The sequence below is a fragment of the Panulirus ornatus genome, chromosome 18, assembly GCF_036320965.1.
Source record: "Panulirus ornatus isolate Po-2019 chromosome 18, ASM3632096v1, whole genome shotgun sequence".
In the NCBI taxonomy this organism is placed as follows: domain Eukaryota; kingdom Metazoa; phylum Arthropoda; class Malacostraca; order Decapoda; family Palinuridae; genus Panulirus; species Panulirus ornatus.
The window spans coordinates 55,986,971-56,005,509 of record NC_092241.1 but is presented as its reverse complement, the minus strand read 5'-3'; the positions used below and the strand labels follow the sequence as shown (position 1 = coordinate 56,005,509).

The 18,539-nt window shown below is 41.3% G+C and overlaps 1 protein-coding gene across 2 annotated transcripts in view; it reads right to left on the bottom strand.

The window, feature by feature from the left end:
- Positions 1-18,539, bottom strand: part of LOC139755121 (protein argonaute-2-like) — a 196,267-nt gene that overhangs the window by 142,721 nt on the left and 35,007 nt on the right. For both annotated transcript variants that reach the window (XM_071673262.1, XM_071673261.1), the window contains exons 4-5: positions 14,459-14,602; positions 14,122-14,314 (exon numbers count right to left, since the gene is read on the bottom strand). In XM_071673262.1, the coding sequence (XP_071529363.1) occupies positions 14,122-14,314; positions 14,459-14,602 (337 nt within the window). The remainder of the gene's footprint in view (positions 1-14,121; positions 14,315-14,458; positions 14,603-18,539) is intronic.

Genomic DNA, 18,539 nt, shown 5'->3' with positions numbered 1-18,539 from the left:
AGATATACATAAGTATAAATAAGTAAGTAGGAGAGACAGCCAGAGAGCATTCTTGGATTATGTGTTAATTGACAGGCACGTGAAAGAGAGACTTTTGGATGTTAATGTGCTGAGAGGGACAACTGGAGGGATGTTTGATCATTATCTTGTGGAGGCGAAGGGGAAGATTTGTAGAGATTTTCAGAAAAGAAGAATGTTGGGGTGAAGAAAGTGGTGAGAGTAAGTGCGCTTGGGAAGGAGACTTGTGTGAGGAAATACCAGGAGAGACTGAGTGCAGAATGGAAAAAGGTGAGAGCAAAGGACGTAAGGGGAGTGGGAGAGGAATGGGATTCATTTATGGAAGCAGTGATGGCTTGCACAAAAGATGCTTGTGGCATGAGAAGCGTGGGAGATGGGCAGATTAGAAAGGGTAGTGAGTGGTGGGATGAAGAAGTAAGATTATTAGTGAAAGAGAAGCGAGGAGCATTTGGACGATTTTTGCAGGGAAATAGTGCAAATGACTGGGAAATGTATAAAAAGAAGAGGCAGGAGGTCAAGAGAAAGGTGCAAGAGGTGAAAAAGAGGGTAAATGAGAGTTGGGGTGAGAAAATATTAAATTTTAGGGAGAATAAAAAGATGTTTTGGAAAGAGGTAAATAAAGCGCATAAGACAAGAGAACAAATGTGAACATCGGTGAAGGGGGTAATGGGGAGGTAATAACAAGAAGTGGTGATGTGAGGAGATGGAGTGAGTATTTTGAAGGTTTGTTGAAAGTGTTTGATGATAGAGCGGCAGATGTAGGATGTTTTGGTTGAGGAGGTGTACAAAGTGAGAGGGTTAGGGAGAATGATTTGGTAAACAGAGAGGAGGTAGTGAAACCTTTGCAGAAGATGAAAGCCGGCAAGGCGGCAGGTTTGGATGGTATTGCAGTGGAATTTATCAAAAAAGGGGGTGACTGTGTTGTTGACTGGTTGGTGAGGATATTCAATTTATGTATGGCTCATGGTGAAGTGCCTGAGGATTGGCAGAATGCGTGCATAGTGCCACTGTACAAAGGCAAAGGGGATAAAGGCGAGAGTTCAAATTAGAGAGGTATAAGTCTGTTGATTATTCCTGGGAAATTATATGGGAGGGTATTGACTGAGAGGGTGAAGGCATGTACAGAGCATCAGATTGGGGAAGAGCAGTGTGGTTTCAGAAGTGGTAGAGGATGTGTGGATCAGGTGTTTGCTTTGAAGTATGTATGTGAGAAATACTTAGAAAAACAAACAGATTTGTATGTAGCATTTATGGATCTGGAGAAGGCATATGATAGAGTTGATAGCGATGCTCAGTGGAAGGTATTAAGAATATATGGTGTGGGAGGTAAGTTAATAGAAGCGGTGAAAAGATTTTATCAAGGATGTAAGGCATGTGTACGAGTAGGAAGATAAGAAAGTGACTGGCTCTCGGTGAATGTCGGTTTGCAGCAGGGGTGCATGATGTCTCCATGGTTGTTTAATTTGTTTATGGATGGGGTTGTTAGGGAGATGAATGCAAGAGTTTTGGAGAGAGGGGCAAGTATGCAGTCTGTTGTGGATGAGAGGGCTTGGGAAGTGAGTCAGTTGTTGTTCGCTGATGATACAGCGCTGGAGGCTGATTCGGGTGAGAAACTGCAGAATCTGGTGACTGAGTTTGGTAAAGTGCATGAGAGAAGAAAGCTGAGAGTAAATGTGAATAAGAGCAAGGTTATTTGGTACAGTAGGGTTGAAGGACAAATCAATTGGGAGATAAGTTTAAATGGAGAAAAACTGGAGGAAGTGAAGTGTTTTAGATATCTGGGAGTGGATTTGGCAGCGGATGGAACCATGTAAGTGGAAATGAGTCACAGGGTGGGGGAGGGGGCAAAAGTTCTGGGAGCGTTGAAAAATGTGTGGAAGGCGAGAGCATTATCTCGGAAAGCAAAAATGAGTATGTTTGAAGGAATAGTGGTTCCAACAATGTTATATGGATGCGAAGTGTGGGCTATAGATAGGGTTGTGTGGATGACGGTGGATGTGTTGGAAATGAGATGTTTGAGGGCAATATGTAGTGTGAGTTGGTTTGATTAAGTAATAAAAGGGTAAGAGAGATGTGTGGTAATAAAGAGTGTGGTTGAGAGAGCAGATGAGGGTGTTTTGAAATGGTTTGGTCACATGGAAAGAATGAGTGAGGAAAGATTGACAAAGAGGATATATGTGTCAGAGGTGGAAGGAACGAGAAGTGGGAGACCAAATTGGAGGTGAAAGGATGGAGTGAAAAAGATTTTGAGTGATTAGGGCCTGAACATACAGTAGGGTGAAAGGCATGCAAGGAATAGAGTGAAATGGAATGATGTGGTATACCAGGGTTGACGTGCTGCTAATGGATTGAATGAGGGCAAGTGAAGCATCTGGGGAAACCATGGAAAGTTTTGTGGGTCCTGGATGTGGAAAGGGAGCTATGGTTTCGGTGCATTATACATGACAGCTAGAGACTGAGTGTGAACGAACGTGGCCTTTGTTGTCTTTTCCTAGCGCTACCTTGCACACATGCAGGGGGAGGGGGTTATTTCATGTGTGGCAGGATGGTGATGGGAATGAATAAGGGCAGACAGTATGAATTATGTACATGTGTATATGTGTGTATGTCTGTGTGTGTATATATATCTATACGTTGAGATGTATAGGTATGTATATGTGCATGTGTGGACATGTATGTATATACATGTGATGTGGGTAGGTTGGGCCATTCTTTCATCTGTTTCCTTGCACTACCTCGCTAACGCGGGAGACAGCGACAAAGTATAATATATAAAATAAATACTATTCAAACCCAATGCCTTGCTGGATTTCATCTTCACCAAGGTTTTCACCACCTCTTCTCTCTTCACCCAACCATTCTTCCTGACTATCCCACTCCGCACCACTACCCTGATTAAAACACTCTACATCTGCCACTCTATTAACAAACACATTCAACAATCCTTCAAAATACTCACTCCATCTCCTCCTCACTTCATCATTACCTGTTATCACTTCCCCCTTATCCCCTTCACCGATGATCCCATTTGTTATCTTGTCTTTCAGACATTATTTACCTCCTTCCAAAAAAAAAAAACTGTTTATTCTCCCTTAAGTCTAATAATACCCTCTCATCCCAACTCTCATTTGCCCTCTTTTTCAACCCTTGCACCTTCATCTTGACTCTTTGCCACTTTCTCTTATTCATCTCCCAGTCATTTGCATTCCTTGTAAGTATCATTCAAGTGCCTCTCTTTTCTCCTTCATTATGAACTTCAATTCTTCATCCCACTACCCTTTCTAATCTGCCCACCTCCCACCTTTCTCATGCCACATGAATCTTTTGCATATGCCATCACAGTTTCCATAAATACATTCCATTCCTAACCAACTCCCCTTACTTCATTTGCTCTCACCCTTTGCCAATCTCTCCAGGTATTTCCTCCAACATGTCTTCTTTCCAAGCTCACTTATTACTCTTTTCTCCCCAGCATTCTCTCTTCTTTTTCAAAAAAAACCTCTACTAATCTTCACCTGTCAATTAATACGTAATCTAATAATGCCCTTTGACCATTTCTTCAACTTGTACACATACTTGTGTATATCTCTTTTTAAACCAGGTATTCAGCATACAAATCCACAAGCTCTTTACCATTTCCATTTACAACAATGAATACCCATGCATACCAATTATTCCTTCAACTGCCAAATTACTCAACTTCGCATCCATATCACCAATCACTAATATCCAATCTCATGCACCAAAACTGCTGACACACTCAGCTGCTCCCAAATCATTTGCCTCCCATGACTAGGTGCAAAAAGCACCAATAATCACCCGACTCTCACCGTCCATTTTCAGTTTTACCCAAATTAATCTACAATTTACTTCCTTACACTCTATCACACACTCATCTTCTCATCTTAGTTACATCCACACACATTCAGACACCCCAATCTGTGCCTTCAAGGAGGATGAGCACTCCCTCCCAGACTCCTTTTTTATTTATTTATATTTATTTATTTTGCTTTGTCGCTGTCTCCCGCGTTTGCGAGGTAGCGCAAGGAAACAGACGAAAGAAATGGCCCAACCCACCCCCATACACATGAATATACTTACACGTCCACACACGCAAATATACATACCCATATATCTCAATGTACACATATATATACACACACAGACACATACATACATACACATGCACACAATTCATACTGTCTGCCTTTATTCATTCCCATCGCCACCTTGCCACACATGGAATAACATCCCTATCCCCCCTCATGTGTGCAAAGTAGCACTAGGAAAAGACAACAAAGGCCCCATTCGTTCACACTCAGTCTCTAGCTGTCATGCAATAATGCCTGAAACCACAGCTCCCTTTCCACATCCAGGCCCCACAGAACTTTCCATGGTTTACCCCAGACGCTTCACATGCCCTGATTCAATCCATTGACAGCACGTCCACCCCGGTATACCACATCGATCCAATTCACTCTATTCCTTGCCCGCCTTTCACCCTCCTCCATGTTCAGGCCCCGATCACTCAAAATCTTTTTCACTCCATCTTTCCACCTCCAATCTGGTCCCCCACTTCTCCTCGTTCCCTCCACCTCCGACACATATATCCTCTTGGTCAATCTTTCCTCACTCATTCTCTCCATGTGCCCAAACCATTTCAAAACACCCTCTTCTGCTCTCTCAACCACGCTCTTTTTATTTCCACACATCTCTCTTACCCTTACATTACTTACTCGATCAAACCACCTCACACCACACACTGTCCTCAAACATCTCATTTCCAGCACATCCACCCTCCTGCGCACAACTCTATCCATAGCCCACGCCTCGCAACCATACAACATTGTTGGAACCACTATTCCTTTCTCGACTTCCACACATTCTTAAAGGCTCCCAGGATTTTCACCCCCTCCCCCACCCTATGATTCACTTCCGCTTCCATGGTTCCATCTGCTGCCAGATCCACTCCCAGATATCTAAAACATTTCACTTCCTCCAGTTTTTCTCCATTCAAACTTACCTCCCAATTGACTTGACCCTCAACCCTACTGTACCTAATAACCTTGCTCTTATTCACATTTACTCTTAACTTTCTTCTTTCACACACTTTACCAAACTCAGTCCCCAGCTTCTGCAGTTTCTCACCCAAATCACCCACCAGCGCTGTCTCATCAGCGAACAACAACTGACTCACTTCCCAAGCTCTCTTATCCACAACAGACTTCATACTTGCCCCTCTTTCCAAAACTCTTGCATTCACCTCCCTAACAACCCCATCCATAAACAAATTAAACAACCATGGAGACATCACATACCCCTGCCGCAAACCTACATTCACTGAGAACCAATCACTTTCCTCTCTTCCTACACGTACACATGCCTTACATCCTTGATAAAAAATTTTCACTGCTTCTAAGAACTTGCCTCCCACACCATATATTCTTAATACCTTCCACAGAGCATCTCTATCAACTCTATCATATGCCTTCTCCAGATCCATAAATGCTACATACAAATCCATTTGCTTTTCTAAGTATTTCTCGCATACATTCTTCAAAGCAAACACCTGATCCACACATCCTCTACCACTTCTGAAACCACATTGCTCTTCCCCAATCTGATGCTCTGTACATGCCTTCACCCTCTCAATCAATACCCTCCCATATAATTTCCCAGGAATACTCAACAAACTTATACCTCTGTAATTTGAGCACTCACCTTTGTCCCCTTTGCCTCTGTACAATGGCACTATGCAGGCATTCCACCAATCCTCAGGCACCTCACCATGAGTCATACATACATTAAATAACCTTACCAACCAGTCAACAATACAGTCACTGCCTTTTTTAATAAATTCCACAGCAATACCATCCAAACCTGCTGCCTTGCCAGCTTTCATCTTCCACAAAGCTTTTACTACCTCTTCTCTGTTTACCAAATCATTTTCCCTAACCCTCTCGCTTTGCACACCACCTCAACCAAAACACCCTATATCTGCCACTCTATCATCAAACACATTCAACAAACCTTCAAAATACTCACTCCATCTCCTTCTCACATCACCACTACTTGCTATCACCTCCCCATTAACCCCTTTAACTGAGGTTACCATTTGTTTCCTTGTCTTACGCACTTTATTTACCTCCTTCCAAAACATCCTTTTTTAGAAACTGAAATACAAGAAGGGGAGGGTTTCCAGCCCACTTTAGTTGCCTTATACAACACATGAGGAATATGTGGGAAGTATTCTTTCTCCCCTCGGCCACCACCTTGAGGGACTTGCTGAAGGGAACAGGCATCTGAGATATAGATATACAGAGAGAGAGATAGAAATGGATGAATACCTAAAAAAGAAGAAAGTAAAAGAATAGTGACATAGGCTCAAAGGAGTCATATATATTGAATTTTATATACTTGTATGACACAGCAGAAACTGGCTCAGGAAAATAAAGAAGTATCAGATGACAGTGCATTGTAAAAGTTCCAAAGGGAATTTGAAAATGATAAAGAATGCTGGTGGAAAAGAAAGAGAACCAAAATAGGTGATCCACAGAACATCTGTGCCCTCTGTAGTTCATATTTTCAGTGGAATATGAATGAATTTTTCCATTGTTTAAAAATCATCAAAAACATTAAATTCTATGGCCAAAGGTGGAATTTTCTTCAAATTAAGAAGCATAACTTAGACATAATCCAAACTAGAGTTAAAAATTTTATGCCCTTCAGTTATTTCAATGTTGTGAAACTACTGCATAAGGCTTACAGTTTGATGTGTTTGACCCAACCCTTACCTTACACTTAATACCATTTGCATCTTCCTTAATCCAGGGTCACTTCCAGTGATGGATAGACACACAATGGACATCACAGCAAAAGAAAATTGGTTGTCTATCATGCTGTACAGGCAACACTAGAATATGGGCTTTCAAGCAAGTGGAATGAAAACTATCACAGCAGAAACTACAAAATACTTCAACAAAAGGATTTCAATGTGTGGCACATTTGGACCTACAGAAAACAAACAACAGAGCTGACAGAGATGCCTTGTAAAAGGTCTTACAAAGATGGTGTGGAAAAAAAAAAAAAAAACCAGTAAGAAGGCTCCATCAAAAGTGTAAGGCATGTGTATGAGTAGGATAGTGAGGAGAGCAAGTGGCTTCAGGTGGGGGATGGTCTGCGACAGGGGTGTGTGACATCACCATGGCAGTTTAATTTGTTTATGGATACAGTGGCGAGGTAGGTAAACACAAAGGTCTTGTTTAGAGGGATGAGTATGCAGTTTGCAGGAGGTGAAGGGGCCTAAGATATGGGTCAGTTATTGTTTTTTGCTGATGACACACTACTAGTGGTAGATTCGATGAGAAAATGATGAAGTTGGTGTATGAGTTTGGGAATCCATGAAAATGAAGAAGAGTAAATGAGACCAAAGTAAGATTATGTTTAGCAGAAAAGATAGAAGTTAACTGGGGTACAAGTGTGAATGAAGAAAATTTGGAGGGAGTGGAGTGCTTTAGACACCACAGAGTGCAAATGGCACTGAATGGAGCCATGGAAATGGAATGAGTATAGGGTGAGAGAGGGGGCAAAGTTCTAGAAGCACTGAAAAAATGTGGAAAGCGATGTTGTTATCTAGGAGGGTGAAAATGGGCAAGTCTGAAGGTATAGTTGTCTCAAAGATGTTGTATGGATGTGAGGTATGGGCTATAGATGAGGATTAAGTCAGAGGGTGGATGTGCTGGAAACAAAATGTTTGAGGACAATATGTGGCGAGACATGGTTTGATCGACTAAGTAATAAGAGGGTTTGACGGAGGTTTGGTACAAAAAAGGGTGTGGTCGAGAGAGCTGAAGAGGGTATGCTGTACTGATTTGGATATATGGAGAGAATGAATGAGAAGAGGTTAAATAAGAGGGACATAAATATAAGAGGAGGAAGAAAAGAGTAGAAAGGGGAGACCAAACTGGAGATGGAAGGATGGACTGAAAAGGATTTGAATTCTTGGGGCCTGAACAGGCAGGAAGGTGAAAGGTGAGCATGGGATACACTGAGATGGAATGATACAGTAAAGAAGGGTAATATACTATCAATCAACTGAACCAGGGGATGTAAAGTAGCTGGTGAGAAACAATTGTAAGGTCTGTAAGGCATGGTTGTGGATAGGGGGCTATGGTTTTCGTGCGCACATTACAGCTAGAGAATGTCCATTTTTGAAGTTGAAGGCTCCAGTCACGAACAAAAATCCACATCATGGCCAGGCCTTAATTGAAATATAGAGAGAATTATGAAATGGAAAAAGAAAAGACATGGGAAAGTCTTTTCAAATTTTTAAGAAAAAGAAAGACTAGTCTTTTGAAATGTGCCAGGCTATAGTTATTGGGAAAGACACAAGAAGGTAGAGAGTTTCAAGGCTTGACGTGGAGGGAAAGAAGCTGGTATGAAAATGGCACTCTTGAGTTGCCGGTGGCCACACAATAATCATGTGACATGGCTGCTTGCTAAGTATTGCATGGTCTGCCTACTGGTGTGGGCACACAAACAGCCAGCTCTCAAGAGCAAAAACCAAAGAAATACTGGAGAGGGAAAGTGAACCAACAATGCATCATAAGGCAAAGGGGTCAAGTCTGGAAGTTAGCTTAGAACAGTCTATACGGTGGACTACTGACTCAACTCTATCAAGTAAGGATGCAGAGCTAGAACCACCCCAAATATGAGAGCAGTACTCCAAACAAGGACGAATCAATCATTGTATAAAGTACAACTGCTCAAAAGAAAAATTTCAACATCTAAACAGGACACCTAGTTTCTTTGAGGCAGACTTGGTTATTCCTCTAATGTGGGATTTCCAAGAAGGAGTAGATGTTACCATAATACCAAGTATGTTCATTCAGTCAAGAGGTGCAATTATAGAACCATCAAAGGAGAGACAAGAGTTCTGAGAAGTCTTCGACAGAGAGAGGAATTAAACTAAACAAGATTTTGTCTACTCCATTGAGATACCCTGTCTAAATCTGAGTCTATTGAAGAGGCTATGTCAAGACGAGCAGCACACTGAGTAAGAGAGGAAAGAACAGATTTGAAATATGTGGATGAATGCAGTGTTGATCATAAGTGTACGAGTGCAATGGATTATTTGCAGAGGAGAGAAAATTGTTGAAAAAAAAAGGAGAAAAAGTGCAGGGGACAGGACAAAACCTTGAGGAACACCACTGCTGATGGAGAAAATGGGGGAGACCGGTCCATCAACAATACAGAGACAGATCAGCCAAAGAGGAAGCTAGATATGAAGGAGCAAAGTGAGGGAGGGAAGCCAAACAAGGAGAGCTCAGAGATGAGACCCCAGTGCTACACCCTGTCAAAAGCCTTAGATATATCAAGGGCAACTACACATGACTACCCAAAATCTCTCTGGGATGATGACCAAATATTAGTAAAATAGGAAAGAATATCACCAGGGAATCTTGCCGTATGAAAGCAATACTGGTGATACGAGAGAGGACTGATTTTCGAGGAGTTTAAGGATAAGGGAGTTGAGGAGGGATTCAAAGACTTGAAAATGGTAGATGTCAAGCAATAGGATGATAGATGGTGGTGTCAGAATGGTCACCCTTCCTACGGATGGGATGAATCAATGCATGCTTCCAAGGAGTGGGAAAAGTTTTGGTTTTTAAACAGAAATGGAACAGATGAGCAAGCACAGGTGCAAGTTCAGAGGCACACTCTCTCAGTACATGGGGATGGATGTCATCAGGACAAACCTTGCTTGTGTCCAGAGTAAGAAGTGCTTTATGGACAGCCCGAAGAGATTACGGAAAGGGGCATAGGAGCATCAGGAGGTGAAGAAATGTTAGAGAAGAAATGGGAAACAAAGAGAGCTGCTTTGTCTATGAGGGATACAGCTATAACATTGTCAGAATGGAAAAGTGAAGGGAAGGTACAGCGACAGAATTTGTTAGAAGTGCCCTTAGCTAAAGACCAAAAAGACTTATCAGTGGTGACGAGGAGAGGTTATCGCACTCCCCCCCCCTTTTTTTGATAAAGAAACGCTTTACCTCATGGATAACATGCTTGTGGCGATTACGGGCAGTGATAAAAGGTGAATAGGGGCCAAAGGAAGGAGAGTTTTTCCAAGCCCAATATGCCTGAATGACCTCAGTACAGGAACAATTGAACCATAGATTGGATAAAGAGGTCGTCTTGAAGGAAGAGGGGATAAATGCTTCCATTCCCACAAGAATAAACTCTGCAATGCATTTGGAAGAGACAGAAGTATCACCACATAAGAGACAATAATTCATCCAAGGAAAGTCAGAAAAGAAGTTATGTAAGATATTCCAGTCAGCTTTGTTCAGGTGCCAGTATTTATGCTTAGAAGGGGCTGCTGGAGGAGGAGGTGTTGATAGAGTAGATATATTTATAAGAGTGTGATCAGATGAACCAACCGGTGTAAGATTGTGAATTTACAGCAGGATGGACAAGAGGTGAGAAACAAATCCAGGATAGAAGGAGAAAGGTCACAGTAGTCAGGAAAATGGGTAGGGTGGGAGATAATTTGCTCTAAATCATTAAGAATGGAGAATGTGAGGGCTTCAATCCCACCACCATCTGTATGGGAGGAATTCAACCATTCCCTAAGGTGAATGCTGAAATCCCCAAGGTAGAGGATTTCAGCTTGCAGGTGAGAGGATGTCAAAGTCTTATGGCAGGCATTTAGACAGTCGAAGAAGGATATAAAATCTGCAGAACTGGGAGAGCGATAGACAAAACAGAGGAAAAGTGTGTAAGTAGGGACACAGACCTTGAGGCATACAACAAGTGTGTTGATGTTGGAATAAGCACAACCACCACCTCTGAACCAGAATCATGAGTGGAGGTTATAGCACTATATTTATTTATTTATTTATTTTGCTTTGTTGCAGTATTCCCCGTTTGCAAGGTAGCGCAAGGAAACAGACGAAAGAAATGGCCCAACACCCACATACACATGTATATACATACACGTCCACACACGCAAATATACATACCTATACATCTCAATGTACACATATATATACACACACAGACATATACATATATACACATGTACATTACTCATACTGTCTGCCTTTATTTATTCCCATCGCCACCTCGCCACACATGGAATAACATCCCCTCCCCCCCTCATGTGTGCAAGGTAGTGCTAGGAAAAGACAACAAAGGCCCCATTCGTTCACACTCAGTCTCTAGCTGTCATGCAATAATGCCCAAAACCACAGCTCCCTTTCCACATCCAGGCCCCACAGAACTTTCCATGGTTTACCCCAGACGCTTCACATGCCCCGATTCAATCCAGTGACAGCACTGCTGCTTCTGTTATAGCACTACCTCACTAATAAGGGAAACAGTGGACAAGTATGAAAAAAAAAAATAGATACACAAAAACAAATCAAAAGTGACTTTACAAATGGGTGGAGGTTCCCATTGTCCAGCGAGTTTCTTTGAGCAACTCTTACTCTTCATCTGTGTAAATGACTATGGTAAATATCACATGACAGATAAAGCCTGGAAGTGCACAAATGAGGCCACTGCTTGTTTGTTCCTGACACTACCATTCAAGTATTAATAAAAAAGTGAAATTCATTCCAGAGGTACTTGAATTATCTCAGAATAAACTCGATGATGATAAAATTTGTGTCCAGGACTGTGAAAATTTACAAGGACACTGCCTATGTCTGGTGAAAAAATTAGCTGGGGAAGTTCAACCTGTTCAAATGCAAAGCGCTGAAGATGTGACAAGATGACTAGTTATGACAGTATGATAGGATACCTATAAAAGACAATCATCCTGCAGAATATGAATGAAATAAGTCTGTGTGTAAGGAATGCAAGGGTTAGCATGGCACCTAACATACTGCCAGAATGCTACATTAAAAAGCTGCTTACAGTTAAATTATCAATTGTTTCATATCCACTTTGCTTTACAGTATATGGGCCAGGATATGAGCGGAAAAATATTCACAGCACGTGTGCCCAAAATTACCATCCATATTACCAATCTAGTCAATATACTTCCACAAATACACAAATCTACTAAAAAATACCCACAGGTTAACCAAAATCTTTACTTGATGTGAGTAACTTGAAGGATGTGAATACCAAGTAAACAAGAGTAGTGCATTTGCTCACTCTGAAAGAGAAGAGACATAATTGCAACCCTCAACATTTTATAACGACAATATACACACTTATCAGCTTTCTAAAGTATGTGTTAGTGGAACCATGAAAAGGCATTTCTCTATCTATATATCTGTTGCCCATTCCCTCCAGAACTCATATCAAGGTGGTGGCCATGGCAAAAAATCCCCACTTATCCCTGTCCTCACATATCTCTGTTGCATACACCATTCCATGCATTCTTCCACCATTTCTCTTACTCTTCCACTCTACTTTCCCATGCCACAGGTGGTCTACCTCTCACATCAGCTCTTTTAACTGCACTATCATAATCTCTCCCTGTAAACTCCCTGTCTTGAATTCTTTCCATTTCTTGCATTATGCCACATGCTCATCTCAAATAGCTCATTTCCACAGCATGGGTTCATGACCTCTGTGACTCATTCCATGTCCATGTTTCAACAGTAAAGGTCAGGGTCGAGAGGACCATGCTGTTCATCAATCTTTTCCTCACTTCCATACTTAAAACTCTACCCTTTATTATTCTATTAGGGGACCCAGTGGCTCTTCTAACCTGTACTGCTCTCTCCCTTATCACCAATCTTACCCAAGATAGCTCCTACATACTTAAATTCTCTAATCTCTTCTCATCTCTCCCCTCCTATATCTAAAACACAGTTTAGTGCACTTTCTTTTTTCACTCTATAGGGTTTTGAAGATCAATATTTTCACCGTTTCCCTTGGAACAACATCACATTACTTTTACTCACATTTACATTTAATTGCCTATGCTTACACACCATAAAACACACTTACAACCTTCTGCAACTCCTCTTCACTCTCAGCAAACAACACAGTACCATCTGTGAACAGACTTGTCACAAGCCACCATTCCACACCACCAAAATCCATCTCTGCATCGCTGTGCTACGAAATTATTAAGGGAAGGAGTTAAAAAGATGCTATGAAATACTTCTACAATAATAATGTAGTTAACGAATAAAATGAACCAAAAGAAAAACGATAAAAATTAACAAAAAGGGTTCTGTAAATGGAATTTCTTTTCTTTTAAACAGTTGGTCCATTTATACCAATGACTGATCTGTCCATATATGGAGTGCTACTCTTACATCTAGGGTGGCCATAGCTCTGCATCCTTCATTGACTGAGTCAAGTTGAAAGTGGTCCAACTTACCAACTCTTCCTGAAAAACTTCCAACCCTGACTCACTTACCCTATGCTCCAATGTTGGTTCACTTTCCCTCTTCTACAGGTATTACATTCTTTTTTTGCTCCTAAGAGATGACTGCTTGTGTGCCCCCATCATTAGCTAAACCACACAACGTTTGACAAGCTGCTGTGTCACGTGATTACTATGTGGTTGTTAACAGTCCAAAGTGAGTCCTGAAGTGGAAAGTTAGGATGGGTGATGAACTATAGGAGCAGGTTTGAATTCTTGAGCATTTGGGACTGGTACAGATAGGAGTGCAAAGAGATATACACTGATGTGGTATAATTATGTGGAGAGGATGCACTTGGAAAAGTTGGACAAAAAAACGTTTGAAGAGAGGCAGAAGATAACAAGTGTGAAAATAAAACAGCCAGCAACAAAGAAAGGGAAAGGGAGAAAATACATTGGGGACATGCCAAAGGACAGTATGATAGGGATAGAGAATGCTAGGTAGATGTGCTTTGACAGGGTAGCCTGGAGATAATTCTGTCTAAGTCCCTACCCCCAACCTGAAAGAAATTCTCACTGGGTATTGCTACGAATAAGACATGAAAAGCAGAGAAATGTCAGTAAAATATATTATCAAATACATGTACATTTGCTGTTAGTCTGTTACCCTCAAAACATCCAATGGAGAAAGCAAACTCTTTCATACCTATTTTTGTCAGCTTTAAAGTTACTGAAATTCAACAACCTTCTAAATCATGAAAAAAACCTACCATCTATATTCAGAAGAAGTGAGCCATTTTTCCATGAAGCAGGTCTAAGGGAACCAAAGAATCCCATCATGGCCTCCTTGCCACAACCAATATCATATGAAGCACCAAATTCCCCATCCATGGAGAAAAAACTGGTGCGACCAACTCGCTCGTATCTGATACTGAGGTTATGCTGAAACATCACCTCCACCATCTGCATGGTGACATACTTTTATTAATGCTCTATGAAAAAAAGGTGAAATGATGAACTTTTTACCATAGGTAATCATTAACAAAGCAAAACATAAAAAAATCTCATGAAAACATTGGAAATATTCAATTAATTCAGAAATCCCACCTGGATGATGAACTGTGGTACATCTCTTTTCTGTCCTGGTTGACCTCTAATAGCAGAAAGAAGAGTATGCAATGAGGCTTCATTTACAACTGTGAGTGTTACCAAAAATTTTTCCTTTCTTCCACTCTCCTGAGTAATGTCAACCTGAGGGTATCAATTAAGAATCCATATTTACAACACCAAGACCCCACAGACATTCTTACCAACAATAATAATGTTCAAATAACTGAAGAGCAAAACATCCTTCAAAATCTCTAACACAAACCACTCATCATAAACCACTTGGAAAATTGCTTAACAGAAACAATAAGATATATAACATCTCTGAAATGCATTCACCAGATCTGTCACTACAAATTATGTATTTTTTCATATTTACAGCAAGGTGACATATATAGCATTTTCCTTATAATATTAACTATTACAAGCTCCATACCTTCAAGTGTTGAAAGAACAATGGCTTTACCTTTAAAATTTGCCTAAGATTTTTTTAAGTTGTTTTTGCCACAAGTGTAACAGTTGCTACTATCTATTAGAGTACAAATGCATGAAGGAGAGAAAGGTTGATTAAAGTAGTACATAAAAAGACACTAGAAGAGTATTATCATGAAATGAAAAAGAAAAATAGATACAGAAACAATGAAAGAACAAATAAACAAGAAAAACAAGAATCCTTAAAAGATCATACAAAGTTTGTGGTAGACCAACATGAGATACTTCCATAAGAATGTGGCTAGGGGGGACAATCATAATAAGAGATGGTAACTACTTTACGCTTTCCATGATGTATTTTTCTATATTTTGGATGATGCCACACCATCAAATTTACTGAACCATCTATATATATATATATATATATTTTTTTTTGCTTTGTCGCTGTCTCCCGCATTTGCGAGGTAGCGCAAGGAAACAGACGAAAGAAATGGCCCAACCCACCCCCATACACATGTATATACATACGTCCACACACGCAAATATACATACCTACACACCTTTCCATGGTTTACCCCAGACGTTTCACATGCCCTGATTCAATACACTGACAGCACGTCAACCCCGGTATACCACATTGCTCCAATTCACTCTATTCCTTGCCCTCCTTTCACCCTCCTGCATGTTCAGGCCCCGATCACACAAAATCTTTTTCACTCCATCTTTCCACCTCCAATTTGGTCTCCCTCTTCTCCTCGTTCCCTCCACCTCCGACACATATATCAATCTTTCCTCACTCATTCTCTCCATGTGCCCAAACCATTTCAAAACACCCTCTTCTGCTCTCTCAACCACGCTCTTTTTATTTCCACACATCTCTCTTATCCTTACGTTACTTACTCGATCAAACCACCTCACACCACACATTGTCCTCAAACATCTCATTTCCAGCACATCCATCCTCTTGCGCACAACTCTATCCATAGCCCACGCCTCGCAACCATACAACATTGTTGGAACCACTATTCCTTCAAACATACCCATTTTTGCTTTCCGAGATAATGTTCTCGACTTCCACACATTCTTCAAGGCTCCCAGGATTTTCGCCCCCTCCCCCACCCTATGATCCACTTCCGCTTTCATGGTTCCATCCGCTGCCAGATCCACTCCAAGATATCTAAAACACTTTACTTCCTCCAGTTTTTCTCCATTCAAACTTACCTCCCAATTGACTTGACCCTCAACCCTACTGTACCTAATAACCTTGCTCTTATTCACATTTACTCTTAACTTTCTTCTTTCACACACTTTCCCAAACTCAGTCACCAGCTTCTGCAGTTTCTCACATGAATCAGCCACCAGCGCTGTATCATCAGCGAACAACAACTGACTCACTTCCCAAGCTCTCTCATCCCCAACAGACTTCATACTTGCCCCTCTTTCCAAAACTCTTGCATTCACCTCCCTAACAACCCCATCCATAAACAAATTAAACAACCATGGAGACATCAAACACCCCTGCCGCAAACCTACATTCACTGAGAACCAATCACTTTCCTCTCTTCCTACACGTACACATGCCTTACATCCACGATAAAAACCATCTATATATGTAAAAAAAAAAAAAAAAAAGTCTAATACCTGAAAGCAAAAGTAACTGACGTAGAATCCAGTCCTTGGAAAAGATCCAATCAATATTCAACATACGTAGGTTTTAAAGTAAGGCAAACTATTTCTCAACCAGAAATGGAGCCCTGTGAGCACTAGAGAGAGCAACTACCCAATAAGTAAGCTATTTCTCTACCAGAAATGGAGCCCTATAAGCACTAGAGAGAGCAACTACTCACAGGTCAAACTATTTCTCTACCAGAAATGGAGCCCTATGAGCACTAGAGCAAGCAACTATTCAATAGACAAACTACATCTCTTCCAGAAATGAAGTTCTATGAGCTCATCACTATAGAGAGACACTACTCATAGGGCTAACTATTTCTCTACCAGAAATGGAGCCCTACAAGCACTAAAGAGCAACTACTCAATGGACAAACTACTTCTTGACCAGAAACAGATTCCTATGAGCACCTGAGAGGGAAAGTACTCAAAGGTGGCTAATTCATTATCTAAACTAATACAGAGCATTCACAAAGATTACACCTTCACTAACAAAGAGATCGTAATAATAATGGCTACAGCTCATTTGCAAGGGCCCATAAATCCATGAAGCAATCTAGCCAGATCAACGATGTCACATACAGGAAGATGCAGATAGCACCTTTTCTTTCTCTCATAAGCAAATGGTCTAGTCATGGTTTAGTTCTCATCAGAGCCAAGCCTTAAGCCAAATATATAAGGGAATAGAAGAGATAAAAGCAAATGGATTTGTATGTAGCATTTATGGATCTGGAGAAGGCATATGATAGAGTTGATAGAGATGCTCTGTGGAAGATATTAAGAATATATGGTGTGGGAGGCAAGTTGTTAGAAGCAGTGAAAAGTTTTTATCGAGGATGTAAGGCATGTGTACGTGTAGGAAGAGAGGAAAGTGGTTGGTTCTCAGTGAATGTAGGTTTGCGGCAGGGGTGTGTGATGTCTCCATGGTTGTTTAATTTGTTTATGGATGGGGTTGTTAGGGAGGTAAATGCAAGAGTTTTGGAAAGAGGGGCAAGTATGAAGTCTGTTGGGAATGAGAGAGCTTGGGAAGTGAGTCAGTTGTTGTTCGCTGATGATACAGCGCTGGTGGCTGATTCATGTGAGAAACTGCAGAAGCTGGTGACTGAGTTTGGTAAAGTGTGTGGAAGAAGAAAGTTAAGAGTAAATGTGAATAAGAGCAAGGTTATTAGGTACAGTAGGGTTGAGGGTCAAGTCAATTGGGAGGTGAGTTTGAATGGAGAAAAACTGGAGGAAGTGAAGTGTTTTAGATATCTTGGAGTGGATCTGGCAGCGGATGGAACCATGGAAGCGGAAGTGGATCATAGGGTGGGGGAGGGTGCGAAAATTTTGGGAGCCTTGAAGAATGTGTGGAAGTCGAGAACATTATCTCGGAAAGCAAAAATGGGTATGTTTGAAGGAATAGTGGTTCCAACAATGTTGTATGGTTGCGAGGCGTGGGCTATGGATAGAGTTGTGCGTAGGAGGATGGATGTGCTGGAAATGAGATGTTTGAGGACAATATGTGGTGTGAGGTGGTTTGATCGAGTAAGTAACGTAAGGGTAAGAGAGATGTGTGGAAATAAAAAGAGAGTGGTTGAGAGAGCAGAAGAGGGTGTTTTGAAATGGTTTGGGCACATGGAGAGAATGAGTGAGGAAAGATTGACCAAGAGGATATATGTGTCGGAGGTGGAGGGAACGAGGAGAAGAGGAAGACCAAATTGGAGGTGGAAAGATGGAGTGAAAAAGATTTTGTGTGATCGGGGCCTGAACATGCAGGAGGGTGAAAGGAGGGCAAGGAATAGAGTGAATTGGAGCGATGTGGTATACAGGGGTTGACGTGCTGTCAGTGGATTGAATCAAGGCATGTGAAGCGTCTGGGGTAAACCATGGAAAGCTGTGTAGGTATGTATATTTGCGTGTGTGGACGTGTGTATGTACATGTGTATGGGGGGGTTGGGCCATTTCTTTCGTCTGTTTCCTTGCGCTACCTCACAAACGC